The sequence below is a fragment of the Gracilinanus agilis genome, chromosome 4 (assembly GCF_016433145.1).
Source record: "Gracilinanus agilis isolate LMUSP501 chromosome 4, AgileGrace, whole genome shotgun sequence".
Classification (NCBI taxonomy): Eukaryota; Metazoa; Chordata; class Mammalia; order Didelphimorphia; family Didelphidae; genus Gracilinanus; species Gracilinanus agilis.
The window spans coordinates 348,513,562-348,536,382 of NC_058133.1; the positions used below are offsets into that span (position 1 = coordinate 348,513,562).

General features: G+C 34.2%; 1 protein-coding gene across 1 annotated transcript in view; it reads right to left on the bottom strand.

Moving 5' to 3' along the window:
* The window catches only part of ASCC3 (activating signal cointegrator 1 complex subunit 3), a 357,810-nt gene that overhangs the window by 220,066 nt on the left and 114,923 nt on the right, over window positions 1-22,821 (bottom strand). The window contains exon 12 of the mRNA XM_044675397.1: window positions 7,340-7,474. Coding sequence (XP_044531332.1) covers window positions 7,340-7,474 — 135 coding nt within the window. The remainder of the gene's footprint in view (window positions 1-7,339; window positions 7,475-22,821) is intronic.

Consider the following 22,821-nt stretch of genomic DNA (forward strand, 5'->3'; position numbering starts at 1 on the left):
TCTACAAGAAACACACATGACACAGATAGACATGCATAGAGTGAAAATGAGAGGATGGAGCAAAACCTTTTGGGCTTCAAATGAGAAAAAGAAGGCAGCGGTTGCTATCCTGATCTCTGACAGAGCCAAAGTAAAAATAGATAAAGTTAAAAGAGATAGGGAAGTTAACTAAATCCTAATAAAAGGCAGTGTAAACAATGAAGAAATATCAGTACTCAACATGTATGCACCAAATGGTACAGCTTCCAATTTTCTAAAGGAGATGCTAGTGGAGCTCAAGGATGAAATAGATAGCAAAACCTTACTAGTGGGGGACCTCAACCTTCCCCTATCCAACTTGGTTAAATCAAACCAAAAAATAAATAAGAAAGAGATAAGAGAGGTGAATGAAATCCTAGAAAAATTAGAGTTAACAGATAAATGTAGAAAAATAAAAAGGGACAAAAAGGAATATACCTTCTTTTCAGCAGTACATGGAATATTCAGAAAGACAGACCATGTAATAGGGCATAGAAACACGGCAAAAAAATGCAAAAAAGCAGAAATAATAAATGTGACCTACTCAGATCATAATGCAATAAAAATAGTTATTAGTAAGAATACATGGAGAGGCAAAACAAAAACTAATTCGAAATTAAATAATATGATTCTCCAAAATAATTTGGTGAAAGAACAAACTATAGAAACAATTAATAATTTCATTGAAGACAATGACAATGATGAGACATCTTACCCAAACCTATGAGATGCAGCCAAAGCAGTTGTAAAGGGAAAACTTATATCCCTGAGTGCATATTTTAACAAATTAGGGAGGGCAGAGGTTAATGAATTGAACATGCAACTTAAAAAACTAGAAAATGAACGAATTAAAAATCCTCAGATGAAAACTAAATTAGAAATACTAAAAATCAAAAGAGAAGTTAATAAAATCGAAAGTAAAGGACTAGAAGGTGGTATTTTGAAAAAAACAGATAAAATAGACAAAGTACTGGTCAATCTAATTTAAAAAAAGGAAAGAAGAAAACCAAATAAACAGTATCAAAGATGAAAAAGGAGACTTCACCTCTAATGAAGAGGAAATTAAGGCAATCATTAAAAACTATTTTGCCCAATTATATGGCAATAAATATAGCAATGTAGGTGATATAGATGAATATTTACAAAAATATAAATTACCTAGGTTAACAGCAGAAGAAATAGAATACTTAAATAATCCCATATCAGAAAAAGAAATTGAACAAGCCATCAAAGAACTCCCTAGGAAAAAATCGCCAGGGACTGATGGATTCACAAGTGAATTCTATCAAACATTCAAAGAACAATTAATCCCAATACTATACAAATTATTTGATATAATAAGCAAAGAAGGATTGCTACCAAATTCCTTTTATGACACAAATATGGTATTGATTCCAAAGCCAGGAAGATCAAAAACAGAGAAAGAAAATTACAGACCAATCTCCTTAATGAACATTGATGCAAAAATCTTAAATAGAATACTACCAAAAAGACCCAAACAAGTGATCAAGAGGGTTATCCATCATGATCAGGTGGGATTTATACCAGGAATGCAAGGATGGTTCAACATCAGGAAAACCATTCACATAATTGACCATATCAACAATCTAACAAACAAAAATCAAATGATTATCCCAATAGATGCTGAAAAAGCCTTTGACAAAACACAACATCTATTCCTATTGAAAACACTGGAAAGTATAGGAATAGAAGGACCGTTCCTAAAAATAATAAACACTATATATCTAAAACCATCAACAAGCATCATATGCAATGGGGATAAATTAGAAGCCTTTCCAATAAGATCAGGTGTGAAACGAGGATGCCCACTATCACCTCTATTTTTTAACATTGTACTGGAAACACTAGCAGTAGCAATTAGAGGAGAAAAAGAAATTGAAGGTATCAAAATAGGCAATGAGGAGACTAAGCTAATCACTCTTTGCAGATGATATGATGGTCTATTTAAAAAATCCTAGAGAATCAACTAAAAAGCTAGTAGAAATAATCAACAATTTTAGCAAAGTTGAAGGATACAAAATAAATGCACATAAATCATCAGCATTTCTATATATTTCCAACATATTAGAACAGTAAGAGGTGGAAAGAGAAATACCATCTAAAATCACCCTAGACAATATAAAATACTTAGAAATCTATCTTCCAAAACAAACACAGCAATTATATGAAAACAACTACAAAACACTTTCCAAACAATTAAAACTAGATCTAATTGGAAAAACATTGACGGCTCATGGGTACGGCGAGCTAACATAATAAAAATGACCATTCTACCCAAATTAATTTGCCTATTTAGTGCCATACCTATCAAACTACCAAAAAACTTTCTTACTGAATTAGAAAAATCTATAACAAATCTATAACAAAGTTTATCTGGAAGAACAAAAGAACAAGAAGATCAAGGGAAATAATGAAAAAAAATGTGAAGGAATGTAGCCTAGCAGTAGCACAAATTAAACTATATTATAAAGCAACGGTCATCAAAACAATATGGTACTGGCTAAGAGACAGAAGGGAGGATCAGTGGAATAGACTTGGGGTAAGTGACATCAGCAAAACAGTATATGATAAAGAGCCCACCTTTGTAGACAAAAATATACTATTTGACAAAAACTGCTGGGAAATTTGGAAAATAATATGGGAGAGATTAGATTTAGATCAACATCTCACACCCTAAACTAAGATAAATTCAGAATGGGTGAAAGACTTGAATATAAAGAAGGAAACTGTAAGTTAATTAAGTGAACACAGAATAGTATACTTGTCAGATCTCTGGGAAAGGAAAGATTTTAAAACCAAGCAAGAGCTAGAAAAATTACAAAATGAAAAATAAATAATTTTGATTATATTAAATTAAAAAGTTTTTGTACAAACAAAAACATTGCAAACAAAATCAGAAGCGAAACAACAAACTAGGAAAAAATCTTTATAACAAAAAATTCTGAAAGAGGTCTAATTACTCAAATATACAAGGAACTAAATCAATTGTATAAAAAAAATCAAGCCATTCCCCAATTGATAAATGGGCAAGGGACATGAATAGGCAATTTTCAGATAAAGAAATCAAAAGTATCAATAGCACATGAGAAAGTGTTCTAAATCTCTAATAATTAGAGAAATGCAAATCAAAACAACTCTGAGGTATCACCTCACACCTAGCAGATTGGCTAAAATGATAGCAGGAGATAGTAATGAACTTTGGAGGGGATGTGGCAAAATTGGGGCATTAATGCACTGCTGGTGGAGTTGTGAACTGATCCAACCATTCTGGATGGCAATTTGGAATTATGCCCCAAGAGAAATAAAAGAATGCCTGCCCTTTGATCCAGCCATACCATTGCTGGGTTTGTACCCCAAAGAGATCATAGATAAACAGACTTGTACAAAAATATTTATAGCTGCGCTTTTTGTGGTGGCAAAGAACTGGAAAAGGAGGGTATGCCCTTCAATTGGAGAACTGCTTAACAAATTATGGTATATGCTGGTGATGGAATACTATTGTGCTCAAAGGAATAATAAACTGAAGGAATTCCATGTGAACTGGAAAGACCTCCAGGAATTGATGCAGAGTGAAAGGAGCAGAGCCAGAAGAACATTGTACACAGAGACTGATACACTATGGTAAAATCGAATGTAATGGACTTCTGTACTAGCAGCAGTGTAATGACCCAGGACAATTCTGAGGGATTTATGGAAAAGAACGCTATCCACATTCAGAGGAAGAACTACAGGAGTGGAAACACAGAAAAAAAAACAATTACTTGAACACTTGTGTTGATGAGGACATGATTGGGGATGTCGACCCGAAAGTACCACATCAATGCAACTATTAATAATATGTAAATAAGTCTTGATTGATGACACATGTTAAAACCAGTGGAAATGCGAGTTAGCTATGGTGGTGGTGGGAAGTTTAAGGGGGTGAAGGGGAAAATAAAAACATGAATCATGGAAGCATGGAAAATTTTTCTAAAAATAAAAAAATTAATAAAAAAATAGATAAGCAAATAAATCCTGTTGGAGTTTAATCCAAGGAAGACTGGTATTCCTTTTCTGATCAGAAAATATCTATAGCTGTAGGGAAAGGGATTCATTCAAACCACAATCAGAAAATCGTGTTATCCATTTAGCACATCACCACCAACCCCATCCAACCTTTTACCATCGAATCCAACCCAAACCAAGGGGCTAGAAGAGTTGTTAAACACACATACAACTCCCACTATAATTCTTTGGCTTGGGCACTATTGAAGAGGCATAGGCTTGGCTAAGCTGAACTTCATAAGTCCTGGGGTTACCAGCACATAGGGTAACCATCCTGTCAAAACACATCATTCACTTAGCCTAGATCCATCTATCATTTGAGGATCTAGAGCCACTTTGGTAGACTCAGCTAACAGAGCCTGTCAGGCCCAAGTGAGGCTTAGCAGCCCTTTCTTATTACCAATCTGCCTCCTATTTATCCTCAACAGCTATAAGAAATGATGAGCAGGATGGTTTCAGAAAAGACTAGAAAGATCTACATGAGCTGTTGTAGAGTGAAATAAAACCAGGAGAATATTGTACACAGTAATAGCAGTATGTAGAATGATCAACTGTGACAGACTTAGCTTCTCTCAGCAATACAATCCAGGACAATTTTGAAGAACTTATGACCAAGAATGCTATACACCTCTAGAGAAAGAACTGTCAGAGTAGTCAGAATGTGTCAGAGTAGAGTCAGAATGCAAAACAAAACATACTATTTTTCACTTTAGTTTATTTGTGTTTTTATTTGGGGGTTTCAGCTTTCTATGAGTAATGACTTACAACAATAACCAATATAGAAGTAAGTTTTGTATAATAAATATACAACTCAGATCAATTTGCTTACCATCCTTGGGAATGTGTAGGGAAGTGAGGGACAGAAACAATTTGTATTTTATAATGTTGTAAAATGTATGCTGAAAATTGTTATTACATGTAATTAGAAAAATAAAATATTTTTGAAAAAAGAAAATATAATTCTTACTTTTAATTAACTTCATTGTTTCAAGTCTATTTTTTCTGGTTCTAATGCTTATAATCTCTCTTTCTGAACTATTTGGAGACTCTTGTTTTGATTCTTTTCTACTGACTGAAGACATAAGTTTAATTTACTTATTTTTAACTTTATTTCTTAATATAGGCCCTTTTGAGTCTAAGAATAGCTTTGGCTACATTTATACATATTGGACAGGTCCTGGCATAAACTATGCACTTAATAAATCGTGGATGATTTATAGATCCCACTTTTATATATCCTACTGTCTATTAAATATTATAGTAGAGGTTTTTCCCCCTTTTGTTTTCTTTTTAAAACTTAATTACTATTAAATAATTGCTTTTCAGATTCCATATACTTGTACAATTTTTACTAATTTAAATTCTTATATCATGATGCATACATCATACAATATGCATACAGTATGCATAATTTGTGCCTGTTTAAATTTATGTAGGATACACACACACACACACACACACACACAAACCCATACCCCTATATTATACATATATATAAATCATACTATTTGATCAAATTTTGTGAGGGTCCAATGTTTATTTAAAAATAATGTGTAGTCACTATTTTCCCTTTTCCATCTAATTTTTTTCATTTTCTTTTTTACTTCTTCTCTCTAGTAATTGTCTTTTGGATATATTTTATTTTAGTATATATAATTTTACATGTAAAATAATATATTTTAATGCTAAATAAGTTTATTAGTTTATCACAAAAATATAATTATTACTATCAAGAGTAAATAGCGGGGCAGCTGGGTAGCTCAGTGGATTGAGAGCCAAGCCTAAAGATGGGAGGTCCTACATTAAAATTTGAACTCAGACACTTCTCAACTGTGTGACCCTGGGCAAGTCACTTGACCCCCACTGCCTACCCTTACCACTCTTCTGCCTTGGAGCCAATACACAGTATTGACTCCAAGACGGAAGGTAAGGGTTTAAAAAAAAAAAAAGAAAGAAAGAAAGAAAGAGTAAATAGGCTGTATGCTATTATTTTTTACAAGAATTTCTTATTCAATCAGTTTTATAGTCCCTTCTCCAGGACAAAAAAAAAATAACTTTTTTAGGGTTGGGCAAAGAAAGATAAGAGATTTGGAATAATGGCTTGAAGATATGTTAGGATGGGGAAACCTTACAGTAATTTGTATGCAGTAAGATAGAGGGATAGGGAGGAACTAAAGATTATGAAGAAGTAAAAAACATTCCTGACACAAGCTCTTGGAGGAAACGGGGAGAAAGAGGATGAGATAAAGGCTACAAGTAAAGGTTTTAGCCCTTTCAAGGAGATGGGCCATGCCTTCCTAAGTAAAAAGTACAAAGCAAGTAAAGGTAAGTAGAGATAGATTTTCTGAAGTGTGAATAAAGGTGAAAATATGAGCCCATGATCCTATAATTCTGTGATTTCCCAACTCATATAGGAGGCAAGGCTGTCTCCTGAGAATACGGACAGTAGGCTTCAACAGAAAGGAGCCACTCCTTCCAAATAACACCAAAATGTGGCATGAAGAAGGTTTTTGGAGTAAGGAGAAAATGAAACAGAAAAGTTAGGGACTAATTGTCAAAAAAGAAAACAAAAATTATTCTCTTCCATGTCTTTAACAATATTTCTTCATTATCTAAATTTTCCTTATACACAATATTTTGTTCTATACAAAAGGCATAAACATATTTATTAATTTGTAATAATTTCAATATTTACCTAACAACTTCAGGTAATAAGGTAATCAAGGCAAGAATAAATTGAACTACAAAATGCAACTGAGTTTCACACTGAATTTCTTCCAGAAAATGAAATGTATATGTTTTCAATCTACATAGAAAGTAAAAAAAATTCTAAAAGTACATTAAGTGCTGATTTCAAATTAGTAAAAAATGTGCACAAAGAATCATTTTGAGAAATGCATGCTTAAAGTCCTTTAAAGGTCAGATTTCACAAGCTTAACAAATATTTATAGCTGCTTTTTAAAAAGTCTTACTTTTATTTGTTAGAGAGGCCTTTATTTTAAAAGTACAGAAAACTGAACTAAGAGAGAGTTTACGGTGTTTAATTAAACAACAGAACAAACAACGGCAATTATAATGAGGTATGGAAGTCAATAATAATTTAACTTCTCTCATATAATCCTCAAAAACATCATCAGTCAAAGATAGGAAATACAAACCTATTATACTATATGTCAGCAATGTGTCTTTTATCTAAAAAGAAGCTGTTATGACAAATTACTTCAATTCTTTAGAAGAGTTCTGATCATTCCATTACCTGTTTTTCAGCATGTCCATATTCAGGTCCTTGGTTTGGCAAAAAATAGCAAATATGGCCATTATTTTTGGCTTTTTCTCTTAAGGCCATAGCTGTTCGTACAGTGGCATTTCGAGCATGCACAAAAACCATCACCTAAAACAAAACAGAAAGCAATTTACTCAAAGATGACAGGTGAATATTACTAAGTAGAATGCAAACACTACACTAAGCTCTTACTCAAATATAAAATGTTTGCTTTCTTTAACAAACTTCCTTTATTTTGATGTCTGCCATTCAGTGCACTTAGCACTTTTTTCAACCATCAAATTATTCTTATAACCATACTTTTCCTAGGAAACCAAAGCCTTTCAAAGGAAGGATGAAGGGAAAAGTAAATTATTAAGCACTATGTAATGGAGCAATAGGCCAAACTTTAGGGAGACAAAGACAAGAAAGCAAATCAGCCACAGCCTCAAAAAGTTACATAATAAAAGTAAAGAAAATATATCAAAGGGATCTAGAGTTGGAAAAGGTGTGAGAAGATACATTAAGGAGGACAACACAGTTGGGAAATGGCTAATAACTGGTATGGTCTAGTTCTGCACATGATAAAATCTGTTTTTTACAGTGAAGTAATATTCCATCATACTCACCATACCAAAATTTGTTTAGTCATTTCCTAATTGATGGGCATCCCTTCAATTTCTAGTTCTTTGTCACCTCAAAGAGAGCTGGTACAAATATTTTGGAAAACATAGTTCTTATCCTTTTCCCCTGATCTCCTTGGGAAATAGTCTAATGACATAGAGAATTTTATAATTCTCTGAGCGTAATTCCAAATTTCTCTCCAAAATGGTTGGATCAGTCCACAGTTCCACCAACACTGTATTCACGCCCCTACTTTTTAAGATCCCCTCCAACATTTGTCATTTTGCCCTTCTGTCATTTTTGCGAATCTGATGGACATGAGATGATACTTCAGAATCATTTTGTATTTCCCTTATCAGTAGTGATTTAGAGCATTTTTTCATATACCAATATATGGCTTTGATTTCTTCATCTGACAACTATCTATTCATACATTTTGCCCACTTATCAAATGGGAGATAGCTCTTATTCTCAGAAATTTCACATTGTTCTCTAGATGAGACCTTTATCTAAGAGACTATCAATGAAATCTGCCTGCCAATATTTTACTTTCCTTTCAATCTTGGCAACATTTGTTTTATTTGTTTGAAATCTCTTTAATTTAATATACTCAAAATTATCCATTATATATCTTACAATACTCCCCCCATCTATTATAGATTCATAAATTCCTCTCCTATCCATAAATCTGATAGGTAATATGCTCACTGTTCTAATTTATTTATCATATTTCCTTTTATAGCTAAATCTTATATCCATTTTTACCTTATCTTAAAGAAAGTCTAAGATATTGGCAGTACATAGTTCCTGCCAAATTACTTTCCAGTTGTCCCAGCAATTTTTACCAAATAGTGATATTTTATAGCCTGGATCTATACTATTGTTAAACATAAGGTTACTATAATTTTTCACTACTATTTGTTGTATGTCTTGTCTTTTCTGTGATCGCCCCTCCTATTTCTTAGCCAGTACCAGACAGTTTTGATAATCACTGTGTTATAATGCACTTTAAAATCCTGTACTGCTAGACTTCCTTTCTTTACAACTTTTCATTAATTCTTTTGCAATTTTTGCAAATAACTGTGCTATTATTTTTGCTAGCTCAACAAGATAATTTTTTGTAAATTTGATTCAGATGGCAATGAATAAGTAAATTAGTTTAGGTAGGATAATCATTTAATGAACAATTAATATTTTTCCAATTATTTAGACCTGACTGTGCAAAAAGTATTTCATAACTATGTATATTTTGTCCCTGAGTTTGTTTGAGCAGGTTTACTCCAATGTGTTTTATTCTATCTTTGATTATTTTAAATGGAGTATCTCTATCTCTTCTTGTAGGACTTTATTAGTAATACATGAAAATGCTGATGATTTATATGGTTTATTTTACTTTGTTAAAACTGAGTTTCAACTAATGTTTTAGTTGAATCTCTACGATTTTCCTCATATATCATCTACCAAAAAAAGATGATTTGTTTTATCTTTGCCTTTCAGATTTCTTCAGATTCTTTTTTCTTCTGATAGCTAATACTAGCATATCGAGGAAAAAAATGTTAAAAAAAATATTGGTGATGAAGGGCATCCTTATTTTACTCCTGATATTATCAGAAAGGCATCTAGCTTATCCTGATTAAAAATAATATTTACTGATGGTTTTAGTTTGTTGCTTTGCAAAAATTTAAGAAAAATTCCAATTATATCTGTTATCCAGGGTTTTTTAATTGGAATGCATGTTGGTTGTATTTTATTAAAGGCTTTTTTATACATCCATTGACATTTTCATATGGTTTCAATTATTTTTATTAATATTTTCCTTATATTAAACCATTCTTGCATTCCTGGCATAGATCCTGTAGAACCATATTGTATAATCTTTATGATGTATTATATTCTTCTAGCTAATATTTTATTCAGGATTTTTGCATACATATAAATTAATGAAATTGATCTATAATTTTCATTCTTTGTTTCTGCTCTTTGTGGTTTAGTTATGTAAGTACCATATTTGGTTCATAAAATGAATTTCATAAAACATCTTTACCTGTTATTTTTTTTTTTAACCCTTGTACTTCGGTGTATTGTCTCATAGGTGGAAGAGTGGTAAGGGTGGGCAATGGGGGTCAAGTGACTTGCCCAGGGTCACACAGCTGGGAAGGGGCTGAGGCCGGGTTTGAACCTAGGACCTCTTGTCTCTAGGCCTGACTCTCACTCCACTGAGCTACCCAGCTGCCCTACCTGTTATTTTAATTAATTTATTTCATATTGGAATTAACTGATCTTTAAAGGTTTGGCAAAATTCACATGTGAATCCATCTGGTCTTGATGCTCTTTTTAAAAAAAAAAAAAAAAAGGAAGTTCACTTACAGGTTATTCAATTTCTTTTTCTAAAATTGGTTCATTTATATATTCTATCTCCCGCTGATAGTCTGGGGATTTTATATTTTTGTTAGGATTCTTCCATTTCACTGACATTGTTAAATTTGTTGGCATAAGAGCAACTCAGTGTTCAACAAACTCAAAAGACCCAAGCTTTTGGGGAAAGAACTTATTATATGATAAAAAACTGCTGGGAAAACTGGAAAATAATATGGCAGAAACATGGTATTAACCGATATCTCACACCTTATCCCAAGATAAAGTCTAAATGAGTACATGATGATATCACAAGTAAATTAAAGGAGCACTGAATACTTTACCTGTCAGATCTATGGAGAAGGGAAGAAATATATGACTAAATGAGATAGAGACTTGGTATGGGATAGAGTATAACCGTGACAACGATCCTTTCTACTACTTAAGGACCATCCTAGCTAAATATGACCCTGGTAAGAATATATTAACTCAGAAGCAGATGAGTTTTCAAATGCTGATAAGAACATGGAAAAACAGCCTGATATTATTTTGCTGAGGCAACTGAATAGTTTTTAGAAAACAAGGTGGAAATATACATTAAGAGCTGTAAATCTGTTCATGTTCATTGACCAAGGGATTCCAATACTAGGATTAGGATGTAAGGCATTATTCAGCTGGTAAAGTGCTATATTACATATGAAAATATTCATAGAAGTTTGGTTTGTAATGACAAAATGACTGAAAATAACACAAGAGAAATGGCTGAAAAGACTTATACCTGAAAGTAATGATTGTATTAAACTGTTAGAAATTACAAATATTGGATAAAAGGGAAATATATGAAGAGATGAAAAAAGAAGAGAGTAATACTATGATTGCATTAAAAAAATAAGTCAAAAATCAAGAGAAAGAGGTATCAAAGTACAAAAAACCTAAAGGGAACTCAAAAGCATAGAATGTTTATATTAATACACATACATAATTTACATATTTTTAAATTGTAAATTTGTGGAGTTCGTGGTTTTGCATGTAAATTTTTATGCATTTTTATTTATATTTCTTGGTGGTAGTTACTAAATATATAATTTTTTTTAAAACCCTTGTACTTCAGTGTATTGTCTCATAGGTGGAAGAGTGGCAAGGGTGGGCAATGGGGGTCAAGTCACTTGCCCAGGGTCACACAGCTGGGAAGTGGCTGAGGCCGGGTTTGAACCTAGGACCTCCTGTCTCTAGGCCTGACTCTCACTCCACTGAGCTACCCAGCTGCCCCCAATAAATATATAATTTTAAAAATTGCTGGAGAAAGTATACAATTTGACATTGTTATGTCCCTTATCATTTCTCTTTCATGAGATTTCCGGTTTAAGATGGCCTCTGAGTAGAAGCAAGGTTCTTCCTCTCCTCTCCACCAACTAATATAAAGGGCCTCAAAAGGAAAATAGCAAAAATAAGAAGAGCAAAGAGACTCCACTGTAGGGCACAGCATTGAAGGTAGGCAGAGTTTGGACATTTCCATGCTAAAAAGAGGACAAAATTACTCCCACTGAAGCACAAGCTCATCACCCCTCCCCCATTCTACTGAGGAGCCAGAGTTGGAGTGAGAACAGGGCAACCTCTAGGTTCTTGGGTTGGGGGGAAAAGGGGGTTGCCTAAGGATACCACAGACTTACCCCTTAGAGTGAATAGGTCAGAAGCTGTATATTGATCCACACAGCTCCTCTGGTTACTTGGGTGGGGTTGGGTTAATGGATAAGGTTTATAATAAGGATAGTAATTGATATGGTTGGATTAACACAGTTGACTATGATCTACACAACTATTCCTTTTCCCCTTAGAGGTATCTATTAGGTTGTCCTTTAGAATGACACCAGTCTTCACTTAATTTAGTTTAAGGCTTTAATACTAGTAAACTCAAAGGGGTAGGATGCAGGATAAGGAAAATGGTGTTGGGGATGGCTATGCTAATCTAATGGGAGCTGGAGTAAGCTAATAGATCACAAACAAGTTGGCAGTTGACTGGAGAGGTTCTTCTCCCTCACAGGCCCTGGTCAGACCTAGACCAGGTAAGAGGAGGGCTTATGATCTTCTTCTTGATAGATGTTTGATGTATATCTCTCAGCCCTATTCAGCAACAGGTGAATTGATTACGTGAGTCAATTAGTTACAGTTGCTGGAGTTGCAGGTCTATAGGCCTACCCACCCTCACCACCTGGGACCCTTCTCAAGAATGAGATCCTTCTCAAGAATGAGACCCTGAAGGGATCAGCCCCTGGGTTTTTATAGTGGTGGGAGCTACTGTCTTTTGCCCTTAGCTCATGCCATCTGGGTAAATTCTAAATTCTATAACTGAAAGTCTGTCACTCAAGTTGGTCTCCATCTTCTTCCCAGAAGTTGCCTATTACACAACTTGGGAAACACTATTTATTTATCTGTTACTGTGTACAGATTGGTTACACTCTGAAAAGACCAAAGACAACCTGGCCTTTGGTTTGGAATCTGAGTCTGTTAAGGCTCAGAGTCCTAACCTGATTCTTGATGAAACTCAACCAGCTAGCCTTGGCTATCTTTATAACTTAAGTGCAAAGTTAAGAATTATCGTGGTAGTTTTAGTTAGAATAGTATAAAATTTTGTTAGTTAGATGAGGGAGGATTAACATAGCCTGTGAACCACAGGAAAAGCAGTTCCTTGTGGAACCTGGGAGTTTATTTGGGTGGAATTAGAATCCCTTAAAATTAGAAATGCTTTTACCCATATATATATTTTGAATAAAAAGTTTAATTTTCTATTCAAGAGTCTCTTTAGCATTCCTTGTGCCTGGCCCTAAAGGTAAGTTCATCTTTGAGCTTCACTTCACTTTACCACTGAAGATACTTTTGAATAACATTTAACAAAAGTATCAGAATGAATTTTGATCCTTTATTTTCCTAATATCTGGATCACCTGTTTTATTTTTATATCTATCCCAAGTCATGCAAAAGATTTTACTTTGGTTGATATATATTCTACATTTTTCTTAATACCTATACATGAAGACTCACAAGAGATATTTGCATTTATATGGCAGGGAAGTCATTATTCATGGTCCCATTTGCTACAGGGATTCTGTGAAAGTCCTTCATTGTTTTCACAAATCTTAAATAAAGGTTTGAAAAATATTCAATTAAAGGACAGTAAACTTATTCACTTTGTAGATAATCTACTTCTATCATCACCATCTGCAAAAGTGTGTGTATGTGATAGTAAATGCCTTCTGTGTGAGTTGTCTACAGGAGGGGACATAAAATATTAAAAATTAAACTTCAATGGTATCTTCCTAGCATAGAATATTTAGGGTTTGTGCTGTCTGAGGGGTGAAGCATTTGCCAAAAGAGAGTAGCAGACACAAAAGCTGAGTGCTCCTAAGACCAAAAGGCAACTCATAGCCATCACAGGAACCATAAGATTTTGCAGACAATGGATACCTAATTATGGTAAACTTATAAAACCACTGCCTGCTTTAACAAGGGACACTGAGAAAGATCCACTGAATCTAAAACCAGAGCATTTACAAGCAATTACGAAGTTAAAAGAATCAATATTATCAGCTCCTGTTTTGGTATAACTAATTCTAAACCATTCTCTCCCTATGTCCACGAGCAAAAGGGAATAGCTTCAGGAGGACTGAAGCAGAGCTTAGGACCAAATCAACATCCTATTTAATATAATTCTGGTCAACTAGATCCCATAACCACTGGAATAGCTCAATGCTTAAGAAGGGTGGAAATAACTGCATTACTTGTTAACAAACCTGCAAATTTAGTGTTAGGCTGCTTGCTGCCAGCTTATTATTCACATGAAGTTCACTTATACGAAAAGTTCATAACACAGGCATTTTCAGATCAACTCCTGGCTAAATATGGCATAGGGCTTTTGTGGAATGAACATATAACTCTAAAGAGATGCAACACCTTAAATCCAGCTACATTATTACACAACTTACCAACACAGGAGGAACCATTGCATGATTGTGAAACTGTAGTGCAATTAACAGAACGACCTCGAGAAAATCTATAAGACACAACTCTTAACAACCCTGACATGATCTTATTCACAGATGGATCATCATATATGAGGATGGAATAAGATTTGCAGGTGCTGCAGGAGTAAGTAAATTTGAGACACTATGTTTACTTCCCTACCTAGGAACCTAAGTGCTCAGGGAGCAGAATTAATTGCTTTAAAATATGCGTGCTAGCTTGCAAAAGACAAACATACAAATATTTACACTGATTCCAAATATGCATTTGGAATTAGCCATACCATTGGTTCTCTCTGACTTCAGAGAGGATTTTTAACATCTGCTGGGAAAAGAATTGCTCATGCAGAAATAATTCGAGAATTACTATCATCTCTCCAACTACCAAAGAAGTAGGCAGTGATTCACTGAAAAGGGCATTCTTTAGGACAAGAAATCATAGGGCTGATACAGCTGCACGATATGCTTCACAAAATGCTCCAGCTTGCATTATGAATCTCTCTGTAATACTTACCACAGATCTAAAAAAGCATACAATAACAAAGAGGTTCAAAAGTGGGAGCAAAATTTTGTAGCTAGAAAAGAAAATGGTATTTGGATAGCATCGGTGGGAAAACCAATTCTTCCAAAAGCATTTTACTCTTTCATTTGCCAAGCAATACACAAAAAGGGTCATTTTGGGACACAAGTATTAATTGATACTGTCAAAAGAATTAGGACTGTAGCAAATAAAATCTGCTCAGCTTGCTCTGTGTGTGCACAATATGACCAAAGCATATTAAAACAAAAAGATTTTTATGGTTGTCCAACTAGCTCACACACTATTTGAGCATTTACAAATAGATTATATCAACATGTTCAAATCAGGAAATATTAAATTTTCTCTAGTAATAGTGAACCAACTAACTAGAAGGCCAGAAGCTTTTCCATCTAGTAAAAACACATCAAGCTTTATAGCAAAAATTGTGTTGAAAGAGATCATTCCAAGATTTGGTATACTAGTGAGAGTAGATTCTGATTAAGGGAGCCATTTTACAGATCTACATACATTGGGGTATCAATATCTATCTTATCTATTCTCTACATGAAAGTAGAGAGGGGGGAAAAAAACAAGGGGAGGAATGAGTACAAAAAGGGAGGGAAAGAGACAGGGAGGGAATTTAATAGACTGTAAATAAAAAATAAGAAGGGAGGTGGTAGAAAGGGAAGTTAAATAAGGATGGGTATTATGGGGACAGAATAAAAGCAAAACACTGGTATAGAAGGAAATAGTGAAAAAAGAAAGGGCAGGACAAGAACAGGAAATCAAAATGAAGGAAAATACACAGCTGACAATCAACTCTGAATGTGAATAGGATGAACCCACCCATAAAACAGAAGCAAATAGCAGACTGGATTAGAAACCAAAATTCCATATGTTTGTCTGTAAGAAATACACATGGGGCAGGTAGACACACACAGGGTAAAAGTAAAAGGCTGGCTCAAAATCTTTTGAGCATGAACTGGGAAAAAGAAGGCAAGAGTCTCAGTCATGATATCTGTCAAAGCCAAAGTAAAGATCCATCTGATTAAAAGAGATAGGGAATGTAATTAGATCCTGAAAAAAGGCAGTTTAGAAAATACGGAAATATCAGTAGTCAACTGAAAGAACCAAATGGTATAGCATTCAAATTTTTACAGGAGAAACTATTGGAGCTTAGGGAAGAAACGGTAAAACTATACCACTGTAGTGGGCAGCTGGGTAGCTCAGTGGATTGAGAGCCAAGCCTAGAGACAGGAGGTCCTAGGTTCAAATCCGGCCTCAGACACTTCCCAGCTGTGTGACCCTGGGCAAGTCACTTGACCCCCATTGCCTACCCTTACCACTCTTCCACCTATAAGTCAATACACAGAAGTTAAGGGTTTAAAATTAAAAACAAAAACAAAAACAAACAAACAAAAAAAACTATACCACTGTGGGACCTGAACCTACATCAATAAAAGCTAGATAAATAAAACCAAAAAATAAATAAGAAAGAGGTAAGAGATATGAATGAAATCTTAGAAAAATTGGAGTTAATACATATATGAAAAAAATAAATAGAGACAAAAAGGAATACAATTTCTCTTCCGCGGCACATGGCACATTCACAAAGATTGACGATGTAATAGAGGATAAAAACATGGCAAACAAATGCAAAAAAGCAAAAATAATAAATGCAAACTTTACAGATCATAATGTAATAAAAATAATAATTAGCAAGGGTGCATTGAGAAGAAAAATAAAAATTAATTGGAAATTAAATAATAAGATTCTCAAAAATCGGTTAAAGAAAAAATCATATAAATAATTGATAATTTCATTAAAAAGAATGACAATGATGAAACATCATATCAAAATCTACCAGATGCAGGAAAAGCAGCATTCAGGGAGGAATTTATAACCTTGAGTGCATATATTAACAAATTAAGGAGGGCAAAGGTGAATGAATTGGACATACAAATTAAAAAACTAGAAAGAGAACAAGTTAAAAACCCCCAGATAAAATCTGAGTAACAAATCCTAAAAATTAAAGGAGAAATTAATAAAACTGAAGGTGAAAAAATAATAAGGGGAAGGGAGCAGGTGGAAAGGGTAGTAAAACAAAGGCGAAGACAAGGGGGACTGATTTAAAATAAACCACTGGTTTAAAAGGAAATAGCGTAAGAAGAAGGGGCAGAACTAAGAGAGGTACCAAAATGTTAGGGAACACACAGCTGATAATTATAACCCTCAATGTGAATGGAATGAACTTGCCCATAAAACAGAAGCAAATAGGAGAGTGGATTAGAAAACTAAATCCTACCATATGTTGCCTACAAAAAACACACATGAGATAGGTGGACATACACAGGGTTAAGGTCAATGGTTGGAGCAAAATCTTTTGGGCTTCAACTGAGAAAAAGAAGGCAGGAGTGGCAATTTCAAAATCATGATTTCTGATAAAGTCAAAGTAAAAATAGATCTGATTAAAAGAGATATGGAAGGTAATTACATCCTGATAAAAGGCAGTAAATATAATGAGGAAATAACAGTACTCAACATGTACACATCAAATGGTATAGCATTCAGATTTCTAAAGGAAAAATTGGCAGAGCTCAAGGAGGAAAGAGATAGTAAAACTATACAAGTGGGAGATCTAAATATTCCTCGATCAGATCTAGATAAATCAAACCAAAAAATAAACAAGAAAGATATAAGAGAGGTGAATGAAATCCTAGAAAAATTAGACTAAATAGATATGTGGAGAAAAATAAATAGGGTCAAAAAGGAATACACTGGTGTTTCAGCTGCACATGGTACATTAACAAAGATTGACCATGTACTAGGGCATAGAAACATGGCAAACAAATGCAAAAGAGCAGAAATAATAAATGTAACCTTTTCAGATCATAATGCAATAAAAATAATAATCAGTAAAGGCACATAGGCAGGCAAATCAAAAACTAATTGGAAATTAAATATAATCCTCCAAAAACAGATAGTTAAAGAACAAATCATAGAAAAAATTAATAATTTCATTGAAGAGAATGACAATGATAAGACATCCTACCAAAATCTATGAGATGCAGCTAAAGCAGTACTCAGAGCGAAATTTAGACAGGGCAAGGCTCAATAAACTGGGCATGCAAATCAAAAAACTAGAAAGGGAACAAATTAAAAATCCCCAGTTAAAAACTAAATTAGAGATTATAAAAATCAAAGGAGCAATTAACAAAATTGAAAGTAAAAGAACTATTGAATTAATAAATAAGACTAGAAGCTGGTACTTTGAAAAAATAAATATGATAGACAAAGTACTGGTCAATCTAATAAAAAAAAAGGAAAGAAGAAAAGAAAGAAGAAAACCAAATCAGCATTAAAGATGAAAAGGGAGACCACCTCTAATGAAGAGGGAATCAAGGCAATCATTAAAAACGATTTTGCCCAATTATATGGCAATAAATGTAACAATCTAGGTGATATGGATCAATATTTACAAAAATATAAATTGCCTAGATTAACAGCAGAAGAAATAGAATACCTAAATAATCCCATATCAGAAATAGAAATTGAACAAGACATTAAAGAACTCCCTAAGAAAAAATCACCAGGACCTGATGGATTCACAAGTGAATTCTATCAGACATTCAAAGAGCAACTAATCCCAATACTATACAAATTATTTTATATGATAAGCAAAGAAGGAGTCCTTTTATGACACAAATATGATACTGATCCCAAAGCCAGGTAGATCAAAAACAGAGGAAGAAAACTACAAACCAATGTCCCTAAGGAACATAGATGCAAAAATCTTAAATAGAATACTAACAAAGAGACTCCAGCAAGTAATCAAGAAGATCATCCACCACAATCAGGTGGGATTTATACCAGGAATGCAAGGATGATTCAATATTAGGAAAACCATCCACATAATTGACCATATCAACAAGTAAACCAACAAAAACCACATGATTATCTCAATAGATGCTGAAAAAGCTTTTGACAAAATACAACACCCATTCCTACTGAAAAAACCAGAAAGTTTAGGAATAGAAGGGCCTTTCCCCAAAATAATAAGTGGTATGTATCTAAAACTATCAACAAACATCATCTGCAATGGGGATAAATTAGAAGTCTTCCAAATAAGATCAGGAGTGAAACAAGAATGTCCATTGTCACCTCTATTATTTAACATTGTACTGGAAACACTAGCAGTAGCAATTAGAGAAGAAAAAGAAATTTAAGGTATTAAAATAGGCAATGAGGAGACCAAGCTATCACTCTTTGCAGATGATATGATGGTCTACTTAGAGAATCCTAGAGAATCGACTAAAATATTAGTGGAAATAATCAACAACTTTAGCAAAGTTGAAGGATACAAAATAAATGCACAGAAATCATCAGCATTTCTACATATTTCGAAAACATCGCAGGAGGAAGAGTTAGAAAGAGAAATTCTATTCAAAATCACACTAGACAATATAAAATACTTAGGAATCTATCTGCCAAGACAAATGCAGGAATTATACAAATATAACTATGAAACCCTTTCCACACAATTAAAACTAGATCTAAACAATTGAAAAAACATTAATTGCTCATGGGTAGGACAAGCTTACATAATAAAAATGACCATTCTACCCAAATTAATTTACTTATTTAGTGCCATGAACTACTAAAAAACTTTTTTACTGAATTAGAAAAAACTATAACAAAGTTCATTTGAAAGAAAAAAAGACCCAGAAAATCAAGGGAAATAATGAAGAAAATATGAAGGAAGCTGGCCTAGCAGTACCAGATCTTAAACTATACTATAAAGCAGTAGTCATCAAAACAATATGGTACTGGCTAAGAGACAGAAAGGAGGATCAGTGGAATAGACTAGGGGTAAGAGACTTCAGTAAGACAGTCTTCAATAAACCCAAAGATCCCCAGCTTTTGGGAGAAAAACCCACTACTTGACAAAAACTGCTGGGAAAATTAGAAAACAATATGAGAAATATTGGGCCTAGATCAACATCTCACACCTTATACCCAAGATAAACTCAGAATGGGTGAATGACTTGAATATAAAGAAGGAGACTATAAGTAAATTAGGTGAGCACAGAATAATATACTCGTCAGATCTCTTATGGGAAAAAATTGGGGGTTAAATTAAATATTATCAGGGTTCTGAGGAAGGGTAAGTAAGAGATAAGACAAGGCAATAGACTGGGATTAACAAGTTGGGGACCTACAATTTAGAATGGGTTTGGGAGTTGGAGGCCCAACTGCCAACACAGATCCACCTAGCCAAGGAGTCTGTGAAACTAACAAGTGAGTAGACTTCAAAAGGTTTTATAAACAGGGGTTTAATTCAATAAACTATAGTTTGAAGGAAGGGAAAGGGGTTCCATTCTACCACTCTATAGGCAAGCATCAGGGTCAGGGAATGAATTTATCTACACTAAGATAGAGATTATAGCAGGGCAAGGCACAATGAATATCAGGAATGAAAGTGGGATGCTCACTGCTGTGTCCTCTCCAAATCCAGTGATGATTCAGCTCTTTCCCAGGTCTCAGCCAGTACTCCTTCAATTGGGTAAGTCAGGGAGCTAAACCAACCTGAGCTGACCAGCAACCCTGATTAGGTTTTATAGTCTCAACCAATTTTCCCACAGGCATATGGCTTTTTCTTTCTAGACACCAGGATATTAGGATTCAAACTCTACTTCCTCTGAGGTCTCCCAGGGGGTCAGTTACAACTTATTCCCAGCCAACATGGAGTCCATCTCAGGGAGAGAAACAAAACTTCCTGCATCCTCATTCCATTTAGAATTCTCCAACCCTGCTTGCTAAGCCTCCCAAATAACTAATCTTAAACATTTTATTAATTTATCTTGCAACAGATCTAGGGGAAAGGAAAGATTTTAAAACCAAGCAAGAGTTAGAAAAAAAATCACAAAATGTAAAATAAATAATTTTGACTACATTAAACTAAAAAGGTTTTGTACAGACAAAACCAATGCTACCAAAATTAGAAGGGAAGTAACAGATTGGGGGGAAAAATCTTTATAACAAAAAATCAGACAGAGGTCTAATTACTCAAATATACAAGGAACTAAATCAATTGTATAAAAAAATCAAGCCATTCCCCAAATGATAAATGGGCAAGGGACATGAATAGGCAATTTTCAGATAAAGAAATCAAAACTATCAATAAGCAATGAGAAAGTGTTCTAAATCTCTAATAATTAGAGAAATGCAAATCAAAACAACTCCAACTCGGAGGTATCACCTCACACCTAGCAGACTGGCAAAAATGACAACAGGGGAGAGTAATGAATGTTGGAGGGAATGTGGCAAAACTGGGACATTAATGCATTGCTGGTGGAGTTGTGAACTGATCCAACCATTCTGGATGGCAATTTGGAACTATGCTCAAAGGGCTTTAAAAGACCATCTGCCTTTTGATCCAGCCATAGCACATGCCCCAAAGAGATAATAAGGAAAACTACATGTACAAAAATATTCATAGCCACGCTTTTTGTGGTGGCAAAAAATTGAAAAATGAGAGAATGTCCTTCGATTGGGGAATGGCTGATCAAACTATAGTATCTGTTGGTGATAGACTACTATTGTGCTCAAAGGAATAAAGAACTGGAGGAATTCCATGTGAAAGAGAATGACCTCCAGGAATTTATGCAGAGTGAAAGGAGCAGAACCAGGAGAAGATTGTACACAGAGACTGATACACTGTGGTACAATCGAACATCATAGAGTTCTCTACTAGCAGCAGTGCAAGGATCCAGAGCAAGGCTGAGGGATTTATGAGAAAGAAAACTAGCCACATTCAGAGGAAGAACTCTGGGAGTAGAAACACAGAAAAAAAACAACTGCTTGATCACATGGGTTGATGGAGATATGACTGGGGATATAGACTCTAAAGGATCACCCTAGTGCAAACATCAATAGTATGGAAATAGGTCTTGATCAATGACACACATAAAACCTTGAGGAATTGTGCTTCGACTATGGGAGGGAGAGAAAAGAACGTGAATCCTGTAACCATGGAAAATGCTTTTAATTAATTATTAGTTGATTTTAGTTTTCTGAGAAAAAGAATGTCAACAAACTAAAAGATATATTTTTGCTTATCAAACAAGGTAGACAGCCATCACAAAATTATGTAATGAAAGTTCAGCTTATTTTAAGTAGGGTTAATTAAGTCTTAGTTATATAAGAAAATTTTGTAAATTACTGGCCAACCTCTATACATTAAATTATGCAAATAAGCTAAGGTAAGTAATTCAAAAAAGAAAGAAGTGGTTCCATAGCTCCAAGAAACTGAATCAGATGCAGATTATGCAGTTCAAAGCCAAGTTGCTTTCTCACATTAAGAGTTTGAAGTCCTAAAGAAATCTTAGCTTTTAAGTGACAAAATATGTACTGCAAGCACAAACTAAACAGATTTAGGTTAACATAGTATAACCTCTTTAAAGCATGGTACTGAATGTTGACATAAATTTCACCAATCTTCAGAAGTGACTGTTTATAAGTTTAGTTCTCAGAGAATTTTAACTGCTAAAACTGCATTAATAATACTTATCATATGCCCTCAGCCAAAGCACTAACAGTTCTCGTCACTATTCAGAGCAAAAAAGTTGACTCATGTTATTCTTTTTTTTTTTTAAACCCTTACCTTCAGTCTTGGAATCAGTACTATGTATTGGTTCCAAGGCATAAGAGTAGTAAGGGCTAGGCAATGGGGGTTAAGTGACTTGCCCAAGTCACACAGGTAGGGCGTGTTGAGGTCATATTTGAACTCAGGATTTCCTGACTCTAGGCCTGGCTCTCAAACCACTGAGTTACCCAGCTGCCCCCTGATTCATGCTACTCTAAAAATTCTGATAGTAAGATAATGGTATTCATGCTTGGAGCTAGTAGTAGTCCATTCAAAGCATGTAATTTTATGATTCTAATCTACTATGTATCTCTGC